The 17734-nt window shown below is 42.2% G+C and overlaps 1 protein-coding gene across 1 annotated transcript in view; it reads left to right on the top strand.

Moving 5' to 3' along the window:
* The window catches only part of LOC310782483 (neurexin-2-like), a gene marked incomplete at both ends in the record, with an annotated part of 239450 nt that overhangs the window by 71805 nt on the left and 149911 nt on the right, over window positions 1–17734 (top strand). Inside the window, 6 exons of the mRNA XM_083643153.1 lie at window positions 1066–1092; window positions 8045–8164; window positions 8246–8627; window positions 10703–10893; window positions 12508–12681; window positions 16754–16873. Coding sequence (XP_083499279.1) covers window positions 1066–1092; window positions 8045–8164; window positions 8246–8627; window positions 10703–10893; window positions 12508–12681; window positions 16754–16873 — 1014 coding nt within the window. The remainder of the gene's footprint in view (window positions 1–1065; window positions 1093–8044; window positions 8165–8245; window positions 8628–10702; window positions 10894–12507; window positions 12682–16753; window positions 16874–17734) is intronic.

Raw genomic sequence — 17734 nt, 5'->3', positions numbered from 1 at the left:
GGGGATTGATTGGTTCATTATTCGGCGCATGTAGATGATGAGTGGGTGAATGTATTTTGCGCACAACAATTTGAATTTTCCAATTGACTTTAGAAGATATTAGCCTCTGGACATGGCGAAATGATGGGGAAGTTGTCACATTAGTGCTGTTGTCACTATTTCAGGGTGTCAGATTCGGTGTGGCTGAAGGATGTGCAAATCGCCCTTTTCCTCTATTTTCTCCTTGGGAAATTGTATTACCATCAGGCCTGTTATGACAGGCAGGAGACTCAACTATTTCAGTCAACAACAGTTAGCGTTTCAGACTCAAGAAAGGTCAAGGTTTGGGAAAAGCACTCACCTACCACCGCGGAGACCCGGGTTCAATTCCAGGCAACGGTACTTCCGGATTGGTCAGACCTTCCTACAGACACATTATTGGCCGTGTCTGCGGGTGGGAAGCCTGTGGGGTATGAGGCCTGGTCGCTGCACTAGCGCCTCCTCTGGTCAGTCGGGGCGCCTGTTCGGGGGGAGGTTGAACTGGGGAGAATAGCGTGATCCTCCCACGCGCTACTCCCTCTCGGTGAAACTCCTCGATGTCAGGTGAAACAAAGTGGCTGGCGACTGCAAATGTATCAGAGGAAGCATGTGCTAGTCTACGGCTCTCCGCAGATCAGCAGAGGGCGTGGTGCAACGACCGGGACAGCAGGGGCAATTGGCCAAGTACAAGTTGTACAATTGGGGAGAAAATGTGAGAAAAATCCGGAGAAACTTGATAAAAAAAGACAGATCAAGGTTTGGGCTCAAATCGACTGATCCCAACCTTGATCTGATCTGCTGCAATACTTCCTGTAGAGTCAGACGTAAGCTCAGCTCAGGTCTTCCTTTCCCTCACTGTTCCTGTTGCGTATTGTACGCTACAGGGAGGAAAAGGGCGGTTTAGACTCTTGAGCCTGTCCCCGGATGGTGGGCTCTGAAAAGCACTGAACTGTCTGCACAATGTACCTTGAAGGATGTGAAATATTCTCCTCTTTTATGCTGTTCTCTTTTCTTTTAATCTCACCATCTCACTCTCTCTCTCACCAGATTGTATCAGGATAGACTGTAATCTCAGTAAGTGTCTCCTATGATTATTTACTATGATGTAGAGAAAATGTACTGTCGCATAATCGTGTGCCTCTTGCTCTATTCCCATATGAAACAAAACATAATTCATTTATTCTGCCCCACATTTTTCTTTGTGCATTGTTTCGGTTACTCTGCTCACAAGCTATTTCATCATTATGAAGATACAAATGATGTACACTCTGTGGCAAGTAGCTGGATAGTGGAATATAATTGATTCTTTACGCTCTACACTCATGAAATCCACATTTCGGTAACAATTTAAATTACAGATTTCCCAAGTATTGCTGTGTAATAATGCTGTAATGAAATGTAACAACACTTTGACATACGGTAGTCTGTTGTTTTGCATCCAATAGGCCTATCATTCATTTGCCTGTGACTAATTTGCTCTGATAGTAGATAATTGGTTGCAGGTTAAGTACAATAAACCATTGTAGAGGGGAAAACATCCCAGTCCCTCTCTCTTTGTAGAATTATTAGTTTATATTTAAAAGGATATTTTAGAGACAAATGATATGTTGTTGCTGTGTAATTATGCTGTAATGGCTGAGCTGGGATATATTTAATTTAAAGGTTACCCTAATTTCTGATCAAAAGATGAGTAAGAGACATGACTGTCAGCTATCAAATGTGACTTTTGTTTTGATTATATGTTGAAACATGTTTGAGAAATTGCAATTGTTGTAGCCAGACCTTCCAATTTCACTTTAAGTAAATGGAAGTGTCAGATGTCTAAAGTCAATATTTAATTACAAACCTTAGTGTGAAGTTAGAGCTCCATCAACATCAACAGCCACTTGATATCCTTCTGCACTCTATAACCCTTTGCATATCAATGAGATTTTAATTGTAAGATGCATTCTGCAGCAAAATACTTCAGGGCAGTGTGGCATGTGTAGGTGACTCTAAAATCGTCTCAGTTCTAATCGAAACCTCTATTTGTACAGGAGGTAGTACACTGAAATAATCTCAGAAGTGCCATAAGAAACAGAATGAAATGTGAATGAAAGAATGAATAAAAATGACATGATTGGAGAATCATGTCATTTTAGAGCGTGAATGATTACAAGGGAGACATGACAAAAAACAATAAGAGCATTCATTAAAAACATTTTCATGAACCATGGGTTAGCTGAATGAATGAACATAACATGATTGATTCTGGTACTCTGCTTCAATCAAATGGGGCACTTAATGCCAAAGGCTTCTTAACTCTGTATTAACAAATGGATTTTCCGGTATTTCATACTCTTGTGAATTGGAGTGGTTGCAGTAGGAATTTATAATGAGGATCATTGCTCTCACCTGATAGTGAGAGACAGGCGATTTAAGCTTTGATACAGACGACCGTGCTGTGAGAAACACATGAAAGCTATCACCAGCAGAGAGGTGAATGGCACTCTGATACAGATCATCCAATATTGAAGCGGCTTATGAATTCTTGTGAAATATATCGCCATAATCTAGTGCTGGCTAAGAGCTTGTTGTCACCCCTCATGGATGAATCATTTCTCCATCCTTTGAAATAGAGTAGACAGTTTAATTTTCAATTTCTCCACCACTTAATGTAGCTGGCCAAATATTAGCTCAATGAATCTGTCCTTATGCTCACCTGAGATACAGGCAATTGATTGCAACACACCTGTCTATTAACTATCTTACATGTTTTGACATATAAGTTTATAAAAAATATCAGAATATAGCTCATAGTCTGTTCTGTAATTTTGCCCCATATTATTTTTTCCATCTCACTTGTGAATTTGATGAGTGTACAGCAAAAAGGACTGCTTTCACTGTTACAACTGATTTTCCACTGGCTGTAGCTCGATTTATAATATGTATGAACCTAAGCAGCAATCCTTTGTGTTGAATGCATTAAGGTTATGTTTTCGAACAAAGGTGAGTAGTGTGTGCGGTTGTGTGTGGGTGAGTGGTACATTGTGAGGGGGAGTGAGCTGTGCGTGTGTGAACTAATCCGCTAAACCAATCCCCCGATGAGCCATTTTGTAGTCATTTTTAGAACGGTTCATTAAACTCCACAGTAGCAAAGAAGATATATTGAAGATGGCTCATTACAGCTAAAACATTATCTCCTCAGATATCTGGCTGTGAAATAACACTCTCCACCAGCAGATGGCATTCTACCATCATGTACATGTACCATCCTGACTGAGGCACATTTTCCCCATGTAGGCCTTTGCTGAAAAATGTGCATGTACTGGATGTGTGCGTTGCTCTCTATGTGAAATGATCTTCCTGATCTGTTGTACAGTATTCCACTGCATGTTAAGAAGTGGCTTATGTGTCATACACCAGTGCCCTCTGAAAAAGCTTTAAGCTGCACTGTTGTTAATGGACAGTGTGTTGATGGATTTTTGTTTGTTTAATGGAATTTTTAGAAAATGAGACACATTTAAAATAGCAGAATTAGCTACCTAAATTATGTTCATTTAGAGCTCACTGTCATTTGGGAGAATTTCTGTTTGGACCATACACTTTTAGGTAGGCCTATCTGTGTTTTGACTAGTCAGAAGGACCAGTTTATAACATATTTAAATTTTAACAATAGCAAAGGCAATGTGAATACAGGTTGTTCAATAGCTTTCAGAAGTGGAGACAGAAACAATTGTTTTCAAGGCAGTGGAAATTCAAGAATGAGGCATCTTGCAACCATAGCAAGTTCTATGTGGCCTATACAGTATTTGGTCTTCTAGCTTATTTCTGAAGAGACATCCCATCTGCAGCAGCTGCCTGGAAGCTGTCCATGATGATGATTGGACCCACAGTGGAATGGCTATAATGGGCATATGATTAACAACAACAACACATATTTCAGAAATGCGCTTGATTAATCTCTGAAATCTCTGGATTAATGGTACACTAAGCACATTATTGTTTTCCATTCAAAATTAGGCATTTGTTGTACAACATTACATTGAAAGCTTCAGCTCACTTATAATGCTGAACTGTATAACATTACCATGCCTTTGAAGTTATCCTTGTTTGAAGATATTAATCAAATCCATTTTAACTGAGGATCAGACTGGACAAAATAGATCCTTTAACAATTACAGCTTGCTCGCTATAGCCTCTGGACGCTTGGCTAGTGAGGCAACGGCACTTTAAAATGAGTCCACATTTCAAACGGCTTACAATCAGAAAACTGAATATATATTGTATTGTATTATACTAGGCATCTCGCGCGCTGCGCCCTGCAGCTCGCATATGCAGCTCGGCTGCTGCGTGGCCTCACCTGCCCTATTGGCGCGTGTGTGTGTGTGTGTGTGTGTTGCTCACAAAATGTTATTGCGTGTGTGTGCGTCCCCTTATGACATCACTGATGGCATCATCAGTCTTATGACATCACTGATGCCATCATCAGTGGGACAAAAATTGAAACAGATGGGGCTTGATGCTGTTAAGGGGTTACTGCAGTGGTTCTCAACCTTGGGGTCCCTAGGGATGCGTTTGGGCAAACTCAGACAAGTGTGTCTGGGTGAGAAGAGGAAGAGTATAAAACACCAAAGAAGAAGAAGATGGATGGATCCAGAAGTGGGTGGTAATGCAACACCAACTGCCATAAAACACAAAAAAGAAGAAAAGAAACAGAGAGCCCACATTGCCAAATTTATATAGATAGATAGATTACACCACAATCCTACCCACTATGGTGTTAGAATAGAAATACTGTAGATCACTATACTCATATGAAACACAATCTGCATAGTAAATTTCATTCTCTGTGTACTTCTGTGTACCTTATGAATTTCTTTCATTTATGTTCATTGATGGCTAAAAGCCATTTAGACTCCAGCTGGTAGGCTATAATCATAAAGTGATACCAACAGTGAGTTTCCACTTTTTATCTGGTGCCCAAATCAATTTGATTTGAGCAACAACAACAGCAATAGTAATGATAATACAAATGATCTTATTTATAAAAGGGAGCAAGTGGGCAATGTTTGTCTGTTTAAATGTTGTTTAAAATGTCTGTTTTGTACCACTGATGTTATAGGCATTGTGACATCAGTGATGTCATAAGAGCAATATGATGTCATCAGTGATGCGAAGTTGGGCAATATGCGCTGCGCATGCCAATAGCGAGGCCAATGGCGAGGCCACGCAGCAGCGGAGCTGCATATGCGAGCCCGCACAGTGGTCGAGCTGCAGGGTGGGTGAGCCTAGGAATCCTTTTATTATATAAAGGTGAGCAAGTGGGCAATAGCTGTCTGTTTTAATTTTTGTCCTACTGATGATGTCACAATATCTATGACATCAGTGACATCATTATTGACAAAAATATCTTATGACATCACTGATGATGTCAGGCATTGTGACATCGGTGATGTTGTAAGCATTGTGACATCAGTGTTGTGAAGTTGAGCAATTGTGCGCTGCGCATGCCATAGAGCAGGCGATTGTGCACTGCGCATGCCAATGGAGTGAGCAGGCGAGGCCACGCAGCAGCCAAGCTGGGGGCGAGGCGAGCCTGCGCAGCGAGCAAGCATTCGGGGCCGATACCCTAGTAATAATAAAATAGAGCTATTTTTTTCTTCTGATTTCCCCCCCATTTGTACTTGGACAATTCCCCCTGCTGCCCCACCCTTTGCCGATCTGGGGAGAGCCACAGACACACACATGCTTCCTCCGATACATGTGCAGTTGCCAGCCGCTTCTTTTCACCCGACAGCGGGGAGCTTCACTGGCAGGACATAGCAATGGAAGGATCACGCTGTTCCCAACATTTCCCTTCCGCCCCTCATTCTGGCTTCCCACCCGCAGACACAGCCAATCGTGCCTGTATGGATGCCCGACCAAGCTGGAGGTAACACGGGGCGCGAGCCTGCGACCCTCGTGTTGGTATGCAGGGAATCTACTGCTACACTACCCGGACGCCATTTATAATAAAAATAATAATTGATTGGATTTATATACATTTTTTTTTTTTTAGATTTATATACTTTCTAGACACTCAAAGCGCTTCACATATCAGGGGAGGGAGGGGGAGGGAACTCGGCTCATCCACCACGGATGTGTAGCACCCACCTGGGTGATGCACGGCAGCCAGTTTGCGCCAGAATGCTCACCACACATCAGCTATCACGGTGGAGCGTTGAGGACTGAATGTGCCAATTAAGTAACGAGGGATGATTAGGTGGCCATGATTGAGCCTGTTTGGGAATTTAGCCTGGGCACCGGGGTTACACCCCTACTCTTGCGAAGAGTGCCGATGCGATACAGAGCTATTACATTACACAAGTTTGACTGAGGAGCATACTGTATTACTGTATTCATATTTTTAAAAATGCACATCCAATATAGTACTCTTTATATGTGGAATGCACGTCACAGTATGACTATCTGATCACACAACCAAAAACATTGTCTATCAAATGTAATTTTATTCATCAAAAACACAAAAGACACCTAGTGGTGTTTGATGAACAATAGATCATCAATATGTCTTGTTTTATAAGAGACAGTCTAGACTGTTACTTTCGGGGAATGTGGAGACCACCTCACCTTGTTTTGTAAAAGACAGTCTACTCCTTTGGGGGAATGTGGAGACGACCCCACCTTGTGGCCAGCAGCGGCATGACTTTCTGGGAATTTGTACCTCTGCATGATAGAGTCTGAGAAGGATTTACAAGATAAACGTGGATTTTGATAGATATGACTCCAGTAAGAGTTGGATTTTTCATTCCATTCGTAAATATACTATAATCATAATTTATTTGATAAGTATGTTTGTGTAGTCAAAATTCAGCAGGTGGGTGGTTGGGGGTGTGTACAATTGATATGCAGCCGAATTCTCCAGTGGCAGTTCTATATCCCGAGGATGAAAACTGTGGAGTGTTCGTAAACCAGTTGATGTTTCCCATTTAGTGTCCTCTCCAGGTCTCCTGTAATTCTCCTACATCCTGAGCTCAATTAGACAGACAAACCCCTAAAGGCGCAGCCAGCTTAGGCATGGCCAATTAGTTTCCCAAGCGATGTCAGAACTCCTTTGAACTGCCGTGTCGGCCTGTTGCATAGGCACTCATTCGGGATGACGGTGCTGCAGTGGCAAGCTTCTCCACTGTGACCCATTTTGAAAGCAGTGAAAAAAGCAGAGGATGGTACAGAAAATCTGAAATGTTAAAGCTTCATCTTTGGGCCAGCTCCATGGATAATGACCATTATGTTTCAGACATCAATCAAGTGATTGTACTGTATAAAGGAGATGCACATGCAGATGATATTTCAGTATAGAAATGTGTTACACGTTTTTAAAAGAAACATCTATCAACACTCTTTAGAGGAATGGGCTATGTTTGTAGTTTCTCTTATATTGCCCTTATACACATTTGTCCTCTCATTTTCTTTTCAATTGTACTTGACTAATTCCCCCTGCTGTCCTGGTCATTGCTCCACCCCTTCTGCCGCTCTGAGTCGTAGATTAGCAGATGCGTCCTCTGAAACGTGCAATCGCCAACTGCTTCTTTTCACCTGACAGCGAGGAGTTTCAACGGTATCCCCCAGCTCCCAGCCCCCCACCCCCCGAACAGGTGCCCCAGCCAATTGCTGTTGTTCCTACAGACACAGCCAATTGTGTCTGTAGCAACATCTGCCAAAGCCAGAAGTACCGCTGCCGGGAATTGAACTCGGGTCTCCGCGGTGGTAGTGCTTTTACATCTGTCTACTCGTCTACTGTTACGTCACTCCTCACCACACTATCTATTGCCCTACTGTTTGATGAGTGGTTGCAAAAGACTGGTTGCAGGCGACTGACTGTTGATGTCTGTGTGCAGTGAATAATAATGATGCGACATGTAAGTTCATATATTATGTTCCCAGAGGAGCGAGTGTTTCTCTTGTTGAGAAAGGGCTTCATCGGGAAAGAATTTATATTAAACAGATGTGATGCGATTGTGACTTGAGGTTTTCCTCCTCCTAGGCAAGGGACCAGAGATTCTCCTGGTAGGCCAGAAGCTGAATGACAATGAGTGGCACACAGTGAAGGTGGTGCGCCGTGGGAAGAATTTGCAGCTATCTGTGGACAATGTGACCGTGGAAGGTAGGGGTGGAGGAGGGGCAGTAACAAAGATACAGAGGTTAGCAGGTATTTGTTGTTTAACCTGCATGTGTTGTCCCTTAGGCCAAATGACTGGTGCCCACACCCGACTGGAGTTCAACAACATCGAGACGGGTATCATGACAGAAAGGCGCTTCATCTCTGTGATGCCTTCCAACTTCATTGGACATCTGCAAGCCCTCTCCTTCAACGGGATGCTTTATCTGGACCAGTGCAAGAACGGAGACATCTCCTACTGCGAGCTGAACGCTCGCTTCGGCATGAGGCACATTGTGGCCGATCCTGTGACCTTTCTCAGCCAAGCCAGCTACTTGGCTTTCTCCACCTTACAGGCCTATGCCTCCATGCATCTCTTCTTCCAGTTCAAGACCACCAGTCCCGACGGCCTGATACTTTACAACTCTGGAGATGGAAGTGACTTCATAGTGGTGGAGCTCGTCAAAGGGTGAGTGGTGTTGTGTTAGGAGTGAGCAGTCCACCTAACTTGACTGGACCCTTCCATTCATTGTGCAGAACAAGTCTGGACTGGGGAGAGATAGACAGGGGTATTTGGGATTGGGCGAAGCTATTTATATTCAACTCATTTTGTGCCTGACTGAGGCAACCCATTGTACAACATTCTATTGATTGAACACAACAAAATGTATGCAGACAAAACTTTGGGCAATATGAATAGTTGCACATTATCACTTTTATTCTTTCTCACACTCAAACCTACTTGATCATGAGTGGTAGCTTCATTCCATCTGCCTGCAGCGTTGTAGAGAGAAAAAAATTGGTTCAAAATCATTTATTCATCATTAATTATTTTGTTAGAGTGGGAAGCAGAGGACAGGAAGCAAGAGTGAAAAACAACTGCCAGTACCACGGTTATGTTGTTCCCACACTCCAACCTACTTGATCACATTTAGCACACTTGACACCATAAAGAAATATGTTCTCAATGTTTTATTCATGGTAAATAATTCTGTTACAGAGAGAAAAGCAGAGAGGGAGTGCTGAAACAGAGGAAGCAAGCCAACAAATTTCCCAGTGTGAAAACTTGCCCAGACTTTAGTCACCCACAATTGGTCAGCAGGAGGTCTTGCTCAGCTCTGGAGCCTGCAACAGAAGCAAGCACCGACAATAGATGATTTTCATGGAATTGTGTTGCTAGGGAACAGTTTGGAACCTAGCTTATGTCCTGTCAGTTATTGTACTAGCAAACAGTGCAACAGGAAGTACTGTAAGCTTAGGGAAATTTAGAATGTTTATGTTATCGGGTTTGAAGCCGTCTATTAGACAATACTCCAAAAGTAGCATCACACAGTTCTGTCACCGTTCAGGCTGCTGAGTTTCATGTCTGTAAGAAGTGAATGTTACTTAACTTTGATTCAAACAACATTCCATCAAAGAAAAAGAGCTCTCAAGTTCAAAAGCCAATTCCTCCAGTTCGCCATCACCTGATCAGACCTAACATCAAGGTGATAGCATGCCTAGTGCCATGCGCGATTGTACGTTGCAACCCCTAGTGGCCAGATGATTTTTTATTTTATGTTGATGAGGGCCGAAACAGCCTGGGGCCAGGGTTGAACATGGTTGTGCACTCTAGGGAAGAGCAGAGCAAGGAAGTAACCATTCTTCACTAAAATGGATATTAGTGTGAGGGATATACCACTCTCATAACGTGTGTATCACTTAGGGTGCCGAGTCATAGTCTATTTTTTTATTTGTCTTTATTGAATGTTCCAAAACTGCATGTTTAACTAAGAATAGGCTAATGATTATTTCCACTCACCACTTATTTAATGTGGTTACTTTACATTTGTCCAATGGGTCCAATAACATTGCTCTCTGTCAGAACTTGCTTGGATGTCCTGATGTTGGTTTAGTAGCAAAAGTAAACACAAGTTAATAGCAGCATTCACTATAGACTCTTTAGTGAATACTTTCCACAAAATCATGAACAATGAAGAAAACCAGAAGGAATAGGCTACAGTTCCACTTTTACCAAATAAACCAAAATTGATGTTTGTTCTGCGACAAGTTAGATCATATCTACTAGCCTCTTCATTTTGCTCTCAGAGTGCACCAGATTAATGCATTTTACTTTAAAATATAAAAAATTTATTTGTCTAGGGGGAGCACAGCACCCCCTATATACCCCCCAGTCGGAGTCCTATTACCTTCTTGGTGGTGCAACCCCTGTTTGGAAAGCCTAGAATCGCCTATGCCTAGTGCCTTAACATGTACGTTTACATAGAATTTATTTAAACAGTAATACAGCATTCAGTTCTTCGTCCAATTACTCATAAAAACTGGTAATACTAGTTTGAGGTATAAGGACCACAATGGAAACAAGTCTTTGATTTATTTGTGTTATCCTTGATGTTTTTTAAGATGCATGTCTTGTCTTGCATGTATTTTAATTAAGTGTCAAAGTAAACTAAACTAAAAACAGTAATATATCTTGGTGAATAATGATAGATGAGATGTACTGAGTGTACTTAAAAAACTGTATTGTCCTACTTTTTCTCGTAGGTACATTCATTATGTTTTTGACTTGGGCAATGGGCCATCACTAATGAAGGGCAACTCTGACAAGCCGCTCAATGACAACCAATGGCACAATGTGGTCGTCTCCCGGGACAACAGCAACGTACACATCCTCAAGATTGATTCTCGCACCGTCACCCAACATGCCAACGGCGCCCGCAACCTGGATCTAAAAGGTAGCTTGTCTAAATCCATTATGCTGTAGAAATATTGGTTTGCATATAGGTCACATTTGAATAATGTCTTATAGACACTCAGTGAAGGATACACAGGACATTTAATTTTCCCATTTACCGTGTCAAATGTTAGAAAGGAGCGTGCAAAGCGCACTATATTTCTAGTGTGTGTGTATATATATATATATTCTCAGGGAGATCCCTCAGACCCAGATTTTGCATGACCCCACCCCGTCCCCCCCACACTCACACACACACACATTTACACAAATGATCACAGACATTTAAAGCAGCTACGAGCAAGATTTTCGATTGTTATTAAACAGTCTAAATTTAATATCAATGCATCACATCTTACCTCTAATAGTAGACGAGACCAACGCAGAGTAGTCTCGCTTGAACCCCAAGTGAATCGGCCAGTGTTAGTCTGTCTGTGGCCAGGGAAGATCAGGAAGTGAAATGAAATGGTTTGCAGCAGCCACTTCGGCCATAACCACAAAATAACTTCCAAAAAACCTGTTGGAATATAACGAGAGATGTTCGCGAGAGTATGCATGGCGTTTTCCTTGTTTATGGTATGTTGCTAGGCAGCGCGAACGGGGTAGGCAGGCAGCTGCGTTTCACTTCCGGGTTTCACTTCCGGGTTTATCCGGTCCGGCGGTAAGGAGAGAGAGAGAGAGCCCCCTGTTGACGCGAGTTTATACAGACACAGACTTAATAATCATCTAAGGGAGCAATCTCCGATTCACACGGCTTTGGTCTCAGCTACTATTATAGGTAAGATGTGATGCATCAATATTGTAATTATACTGTTTAATAACAATCGAAAATCTTGCTCGTAGCTGCTTTAAATATCTTACATTTTTCGTACTTTAATATTTGCACTGTGCCCTTGTACACCTTTGTATGCAAATTCAGACTGTGTGTATTGGATATGCATACAATATATTGATTATACCAGTGATACTCAACTGGCGGCCCGCGGGCCACATGCGGGCGCCCGCGGGCGCCCCCTGTGTGGCCCGCGATGGAATTGCAAAAAAAAAAAAAAAATTTTTTTTATAGTGCACCTGAACGCAACATGCAAGATACCCACTGAATAAGTGTCCAAATGTTCATGTCATTCTGGCCAATACTCCACTTCTGTTATAGCATTTCAGTCTGGAATATGGAATATCTTTCAATAATCTATGATTTAGCTGCTAAATTGTCAAATACCGCCGTCTGCTCGCTACCCAGGCACTTATGTATGTACTTAACCTAACTAACTATCCGGTGTGCACAACATTGTCAGACTAAACTCCGGCTGACACCCCAAAAACCTACAATCCGCAAAAGAAAAATGTATATTGATTGTTTATTAACTGGCCCCTGGCCTTCTATCATTTCACGAAAGTGGCCCCTGGGCAAAGCAAGTTGAGTATCCCTGGATTATACTATACACTATACAATTATTTTTGATCTCTTGCAGTACCATGCACATTGTCTGCATAATCTGCTCATGTTATATGCACCAACTCTAATTGCTATGCAATTATACAGTAGCTACTTACCAATTAAATAGATTTTGTTTGAGAGAAGTTATTTCAACTATGTCCTGTACATGTCTCCCAGGGGAGCTGTACATTGGTGGTGTTGGCAAGAGCATGTACAGCAGCCTGCCTAGGTTGATAGCATCCAGGGAAGGATACCAGGGCTGCCTGGCGTCTGTGGACCTGAATGGGAGACTCCCCGATCTGCTGGCAGACGCCCTCCACAAGGTGGGACAGGTGGAGCATGGCTGTGGAGGTGAGGCATGACACAAACACCTGGGGGTCCTATTTATAATCTGGATTTCTTGTATTATCACCAGTTGACAGAACAGAAGTCGTGTTTCCATTACTCTCAGAAATGCGCAAAATCTATATATCGCAATAGAAAGTGGGTAATGGAAACACGTGAATTTCGAAAAACCTCCCAAATATCGCAAAAAGTTTTTTCGCTCTCATGAGGTGGTTTTTCAGACGTGTCGATATAGAAGTTTATCGCAAAAGTGTAATGGAAACACATTTTTCGCATTTGCACGTCATGTGACCCATATTATCCCTTGGAAAAGGAGCGGAAAATAAGTTTGGTAAGTAAGGTTCGATAGCCGTGTCAAAACCTCTGCAGCAAGTGGAAAACTTTGAAGCAACGCTACCTAGCAGAAAGACGAGTGTTATGCAAAAGCGTAGCCGGGCAAATTAGATAATGTTTAATGGCAGAAATCGGTCCATGGTGACAGCAGGCTGCCTGTGTGCGCGCATTTGGCACAGCGGCGAGATGAGAGGATGAAAAGCACACACTGGTGCGGTGGTGCTGTCTGAAGTGAATACAGTGACTGTGAGTAGGCTAATACATTGCACACGTTTCAGGTGCAATTATAGAACCAAATCAGCCTTTTCCCCCCTCCATCTCTAAATCGGACCAGTTGTAGGCTATTAGGCTACCTTTTTTCCTCTGCCTGTCGCGCTGACTGCATTCACGCAGCCAGCAACATTTTGCGACTCATTTTCTTTTGAATTGATAATCAGGCTCGTTTATATGCATTGTAACTTCATGTTGGGATTTGCATTGACCATTGGTTGGATTTGAGCATGCAGGGGACGGGATATGGGGCAGAAGATCCCCGTGCGTAATCACTGTGGCAGCTGCTGCAACGGGGAATCACTCAAACGCAACTTCAATGGAAACGCCTACAAGTCGCAATTGTACATTGTCGAAGTTGTAGAAATATCGCAATTCTTTTGCGAAAAACTGTAATGGAAACACAGCTAGAGATGAAGACTGTGAAACCCAGTGTGACTGTTGATTGAAAGCTAATTACACCCCATTTGTTATGCAATATGATTACTACATAGCTTTGTTAAATGCTCAATTGTGATTGGCCAATAATAGCGTTAATAATAACGTCTTCTATATCACTGCGCAGTCAAGAAGTCCAGTCAACATTTGTATTCTTGTCAAATTAACTCTCAACAAGGCTAGGTCGAAACCTAGCATGGTTAGTGCAGAAAAATGTTGACGAGCCTGTTGGTTGTAGCAGGCAGCGACATTGTTAATGTGGAGGGCTGTCGGTGGCAAAAGTATGAAGGATATAATGGAAAATCAGTATGGTAAGAAACCCCTAGAAAATAATTATTTAATTATGTACTTTTTATTAAACATTTTATTATATTAAATTCATGTGTGTGTGTGTGTGCGTGTGTGCGCGCGTGTATTTATTGGGAAATTCTAAAAGATGTGTTTTTGTCGCATTAAAAGGACCCCACCCCTCTGTATAGCCTCATGGTGCCTTTTCAACTTATATTGTTCTAATTACATCTGTCTCCCAGTTAACAGTATCCCGAAATCACAAGTTCATGATGAAATAGCCTACGGTGCGGTGTGGGCTTTCAAAAAACCACGAAATAAGTTTTGAGCAGCACAGTCCACACATGCTGGGCCCTATATTCGTACAGGCGATGTGATAAAAGTTTCTCAGTGAATTATAGTTGATTGCCTCACCGAATAATCTGCTGGTTACCCAATTTTAGCAGCAGAATTGGATGTCCTGGGGTGGCAGGTCCGTGCACAATGACGTTTCTGCGCTGCACAGCGCGGAGATTATGGTGCGATCAAGCGCAGCGAGTGTTTTAACGCCTGGAGCACAGCTAAGAGGTGCTTTTCAAAGCTCTTAGCGCAAAGTAATTGCACGCTGTTGACGATAGGATAATGCCATCTATCCCCACATTTGAGCACTGAAACGCCTGCTTTGGCATGTGGCACGCCTATGCCCAGTACAATTATAACAGGCATGCGCTTGTGCCCGCCCCCCAATTTACATTGCGCATGGCGTTAAATGAGTGCAAATGCTAAATTACCGCTTTTGGGAAGATAGGGCCCGCTGTGTGCTGTGGTTTGGTTAAGTTTGGACAAAATTAGAAGGCGAAATAGCGATTTCTGTGAAATAGGCCCCACCCACAACAATTTGCAAGTCGATTATATCGCAACGGTGCGGTCTTTAAAAAAACTGCAAAACAGGTTTTGTGCAGGACAGTCCACACAAGCTGTGTGATGTGGTTTGGTGAAGATTGGACACAATTTGAAGGAGAAATAGTGAAAAAACGCTTTTGGACAAAATTGTAAATGTCGGAAAAACTAGTTAGACGGAAAAGGGGGTGGTCTATATAGAAAGAATCTTGATCGTAGAGCTATGTTCCAAAGTTATGGACCAAAATGTAAAGAGCGCAGCTATAGCGCCACCGTGAGGTCAATCGGTGTAATTCTTTAGGTCAGAGTAGAAGAGTACTCTATGAACCTATGTACCCAATTTAGGAACAGTGGCTCTTATGGTTTGTGAGCTACGGGTACTTATTGTTGCCAATAGTTGTTGCCCTATAGTCGAAATGACACAATTGTTTTTTTTATCAGCTCAGAGTACATAGCTGCACACCTTTACCAAAGTTCATTCGCAACGGACAATGCGTTCCGGAGTTAGGGCGATTTTTTTAGGGCGTCACCTACTGGTCAACTAGTGTAATTACCCATAGTAAAAGGTGACTCTTTGAACCTACTTACCAAGTTCGGTAGCGGCAGGTCTTATGGTTTCTGAGTGGGACCAAATCGGCTTGCAAATTGGCTTGCAAATTGGTGACTAAATTGGGTGGACAAACCCTGTTATACGGCCTGCGCCCTGAGGGTGCTGGCCAAAAAGACATGACTCCTTGGTTATTGCAGACAACCACTAACCTAGGATACAGACAAATTTGATTTGTTTCATGATGATATCTATTAGTTACAAAATTGTACGCTATTCACTGGAATTTGGGGTCCCCTCATGGGATGCCATCTTGGATTTGTCTATAAATAATTAACTGATGGTTACTTATAATAATTCAGTTGTATTCCTTGAGCCCAAAAACCTAGAGGTAGACACCAAAACCACCTTTCTAGGTTGAATAGTAATTGAGATTTAGCCATTTTACGCTCCTCGCAGCCACAATCTTGAAAATAACCCCCTTCCAAAATTTAGATTTTCCTAGATTTTTAGTATGTTATTTAGCATGTCCAATGGTACCAGAATCCAGAAGCGTCATGCCCATTAAATCTTTTTTTTTTCTTTTCTTTTTTTATAAACATAGGCTATAATATTATAGGCTGTGTATGGTAGTTGAAACATAGTTTGAAGTTGACGTTTATTTATGTTTGTAATTAAAACAAAAACATAAATACTGTATAATAAAAATGGACAACCGGTCCGCGACTTTTTTTTCCATCTACCGGTCCTTGGCACAAAAAAGGTTGGGAACCCCTGCTCTAGAGACACTAGATGAGACTAATGGAAGAGAAAAGATTTCTACCTTCTGAAAAGGCAATACCAGCCAAAATAAACATTGTGTTACATTGCTTTGAAACGTGTGGTCTCCCTTTTTTGTCAAGTCCATTGAGCCTGGGCAGTGGCAATGTACTTAGGCTGGTGATTATGGATCTTTCCAGGAGGCTGAGCAGTTTGGAAAATAGCCTTATGGTTACACCTGCTCAGTCTGTTAATTTAAAATGAGATATTCCTCTAAATCTGGCTTCCAGATTTACGGGCGGCGCCAGAGTTCACCCCCTCAGATTGTTGGCTTGCATGAAACCCCTGCCAGAATCCCTTGAAAAACCTGTTGTATCAATTTGTTCAGGGTTCAACCATAGAATGACTGGCCTACACCCCTATTTTGTGACAATTACCAGCTCGATGTATAATATCCCTTACTTAGTGAGGATGCAAAAAGATAAAGCAGAGGGCATAGCATTGTCATTGTGTTCTGTAGTTATCTGGTAAATGCACTGTCAACACCCCCCTCACTCTCCCCAGGTCCCAGCACAACCTGCACAGAGGAGAGCTGCCACCATCAGGGAGTGTGTCTGCAGCTGTGGGAGGGCTTCTCCTGTGACTGCACCATGACCACCTATGGGGGCCCGTTCTGCAGTGACCGTAAGTAGATGTTGCAATTCATAGTTTGCTATTGTTCCACCTTTTTGGGTGGGATGGTGGGGCTTTCTCTGTAGTTTTGGAGGAGGTGTATCACTGGTCTCCACATGGTATATAAATTATGATAATGACCAGGCCCTTTGAAGGCTTAAAGATGAAATTTCAACTGAACTGAAAACATGAAAAATCCGGTTGGGGTTGTAGGGTTTTCACCTGACCGTGATGCTGTCTGTCCATTCCTGTGAAAAGTGAATCTTACAGTACTTACAGTAGGAATTGTGTATCTGTCAGAGACACACTTACATGAACACATTAGTGCAGGAGCAGCAGGAAAAGGCTCCTGCTGCCCTTGGGTTCTGACCCCTGTTGTGAAATGTGTACATACAGTATATATATATATATATATATATACCGGTATATATATATAGGCCTCTGACAGTTAGGCCCAATTATGTTTGCACAATTCATAATTGCACTGTGCAATTACAATTGAAGTGTTCTGAATAATTATTTGTTATTAAAGCATCTTTGAAGCTACTAGTAAGTAACTGACTGTAAATTAAACAGGCATTAAAAACAACACTGATACAAATAATGGATCACTCTTCAGTTGGATACCATGGATGTGTTCTTCCAACAATAATCATTTACATGATTTGAAGGACATACAGTAAGTACACATGCCGCTTCTTTTCCGCGCTCAAATCCATCCATGTCAATGGGCGAGACAAAAGGTTGATGCGGCCGCACGCTCCTTTTTTTTCTACCTCGACCAAGGTGGACTGAGATAAAAAACATTGCAACTTTTTGGAATGCCGCAAGCGCACCGCATCACTAGCATCAAGTATGATAGCTCAGACAAGA

This window comes from Poromitra crassiceps (assembly GCF_964638095.1).
Source record: "Poromitra crassiceps genome assembly, chromosome: 1".
NCBI classification, from domain to species: domain Eukaryota; kingdom Metazoa; phylum Chordata; class Actinopteri; order Beryciformes; family Melamphaidae; genus Poromitra; species Poromitra crassiceps.
Note: the sequence above shows the minus strand (reverse complement) of the source record. Positions and strands in the feature narration are given on the sequence as shown.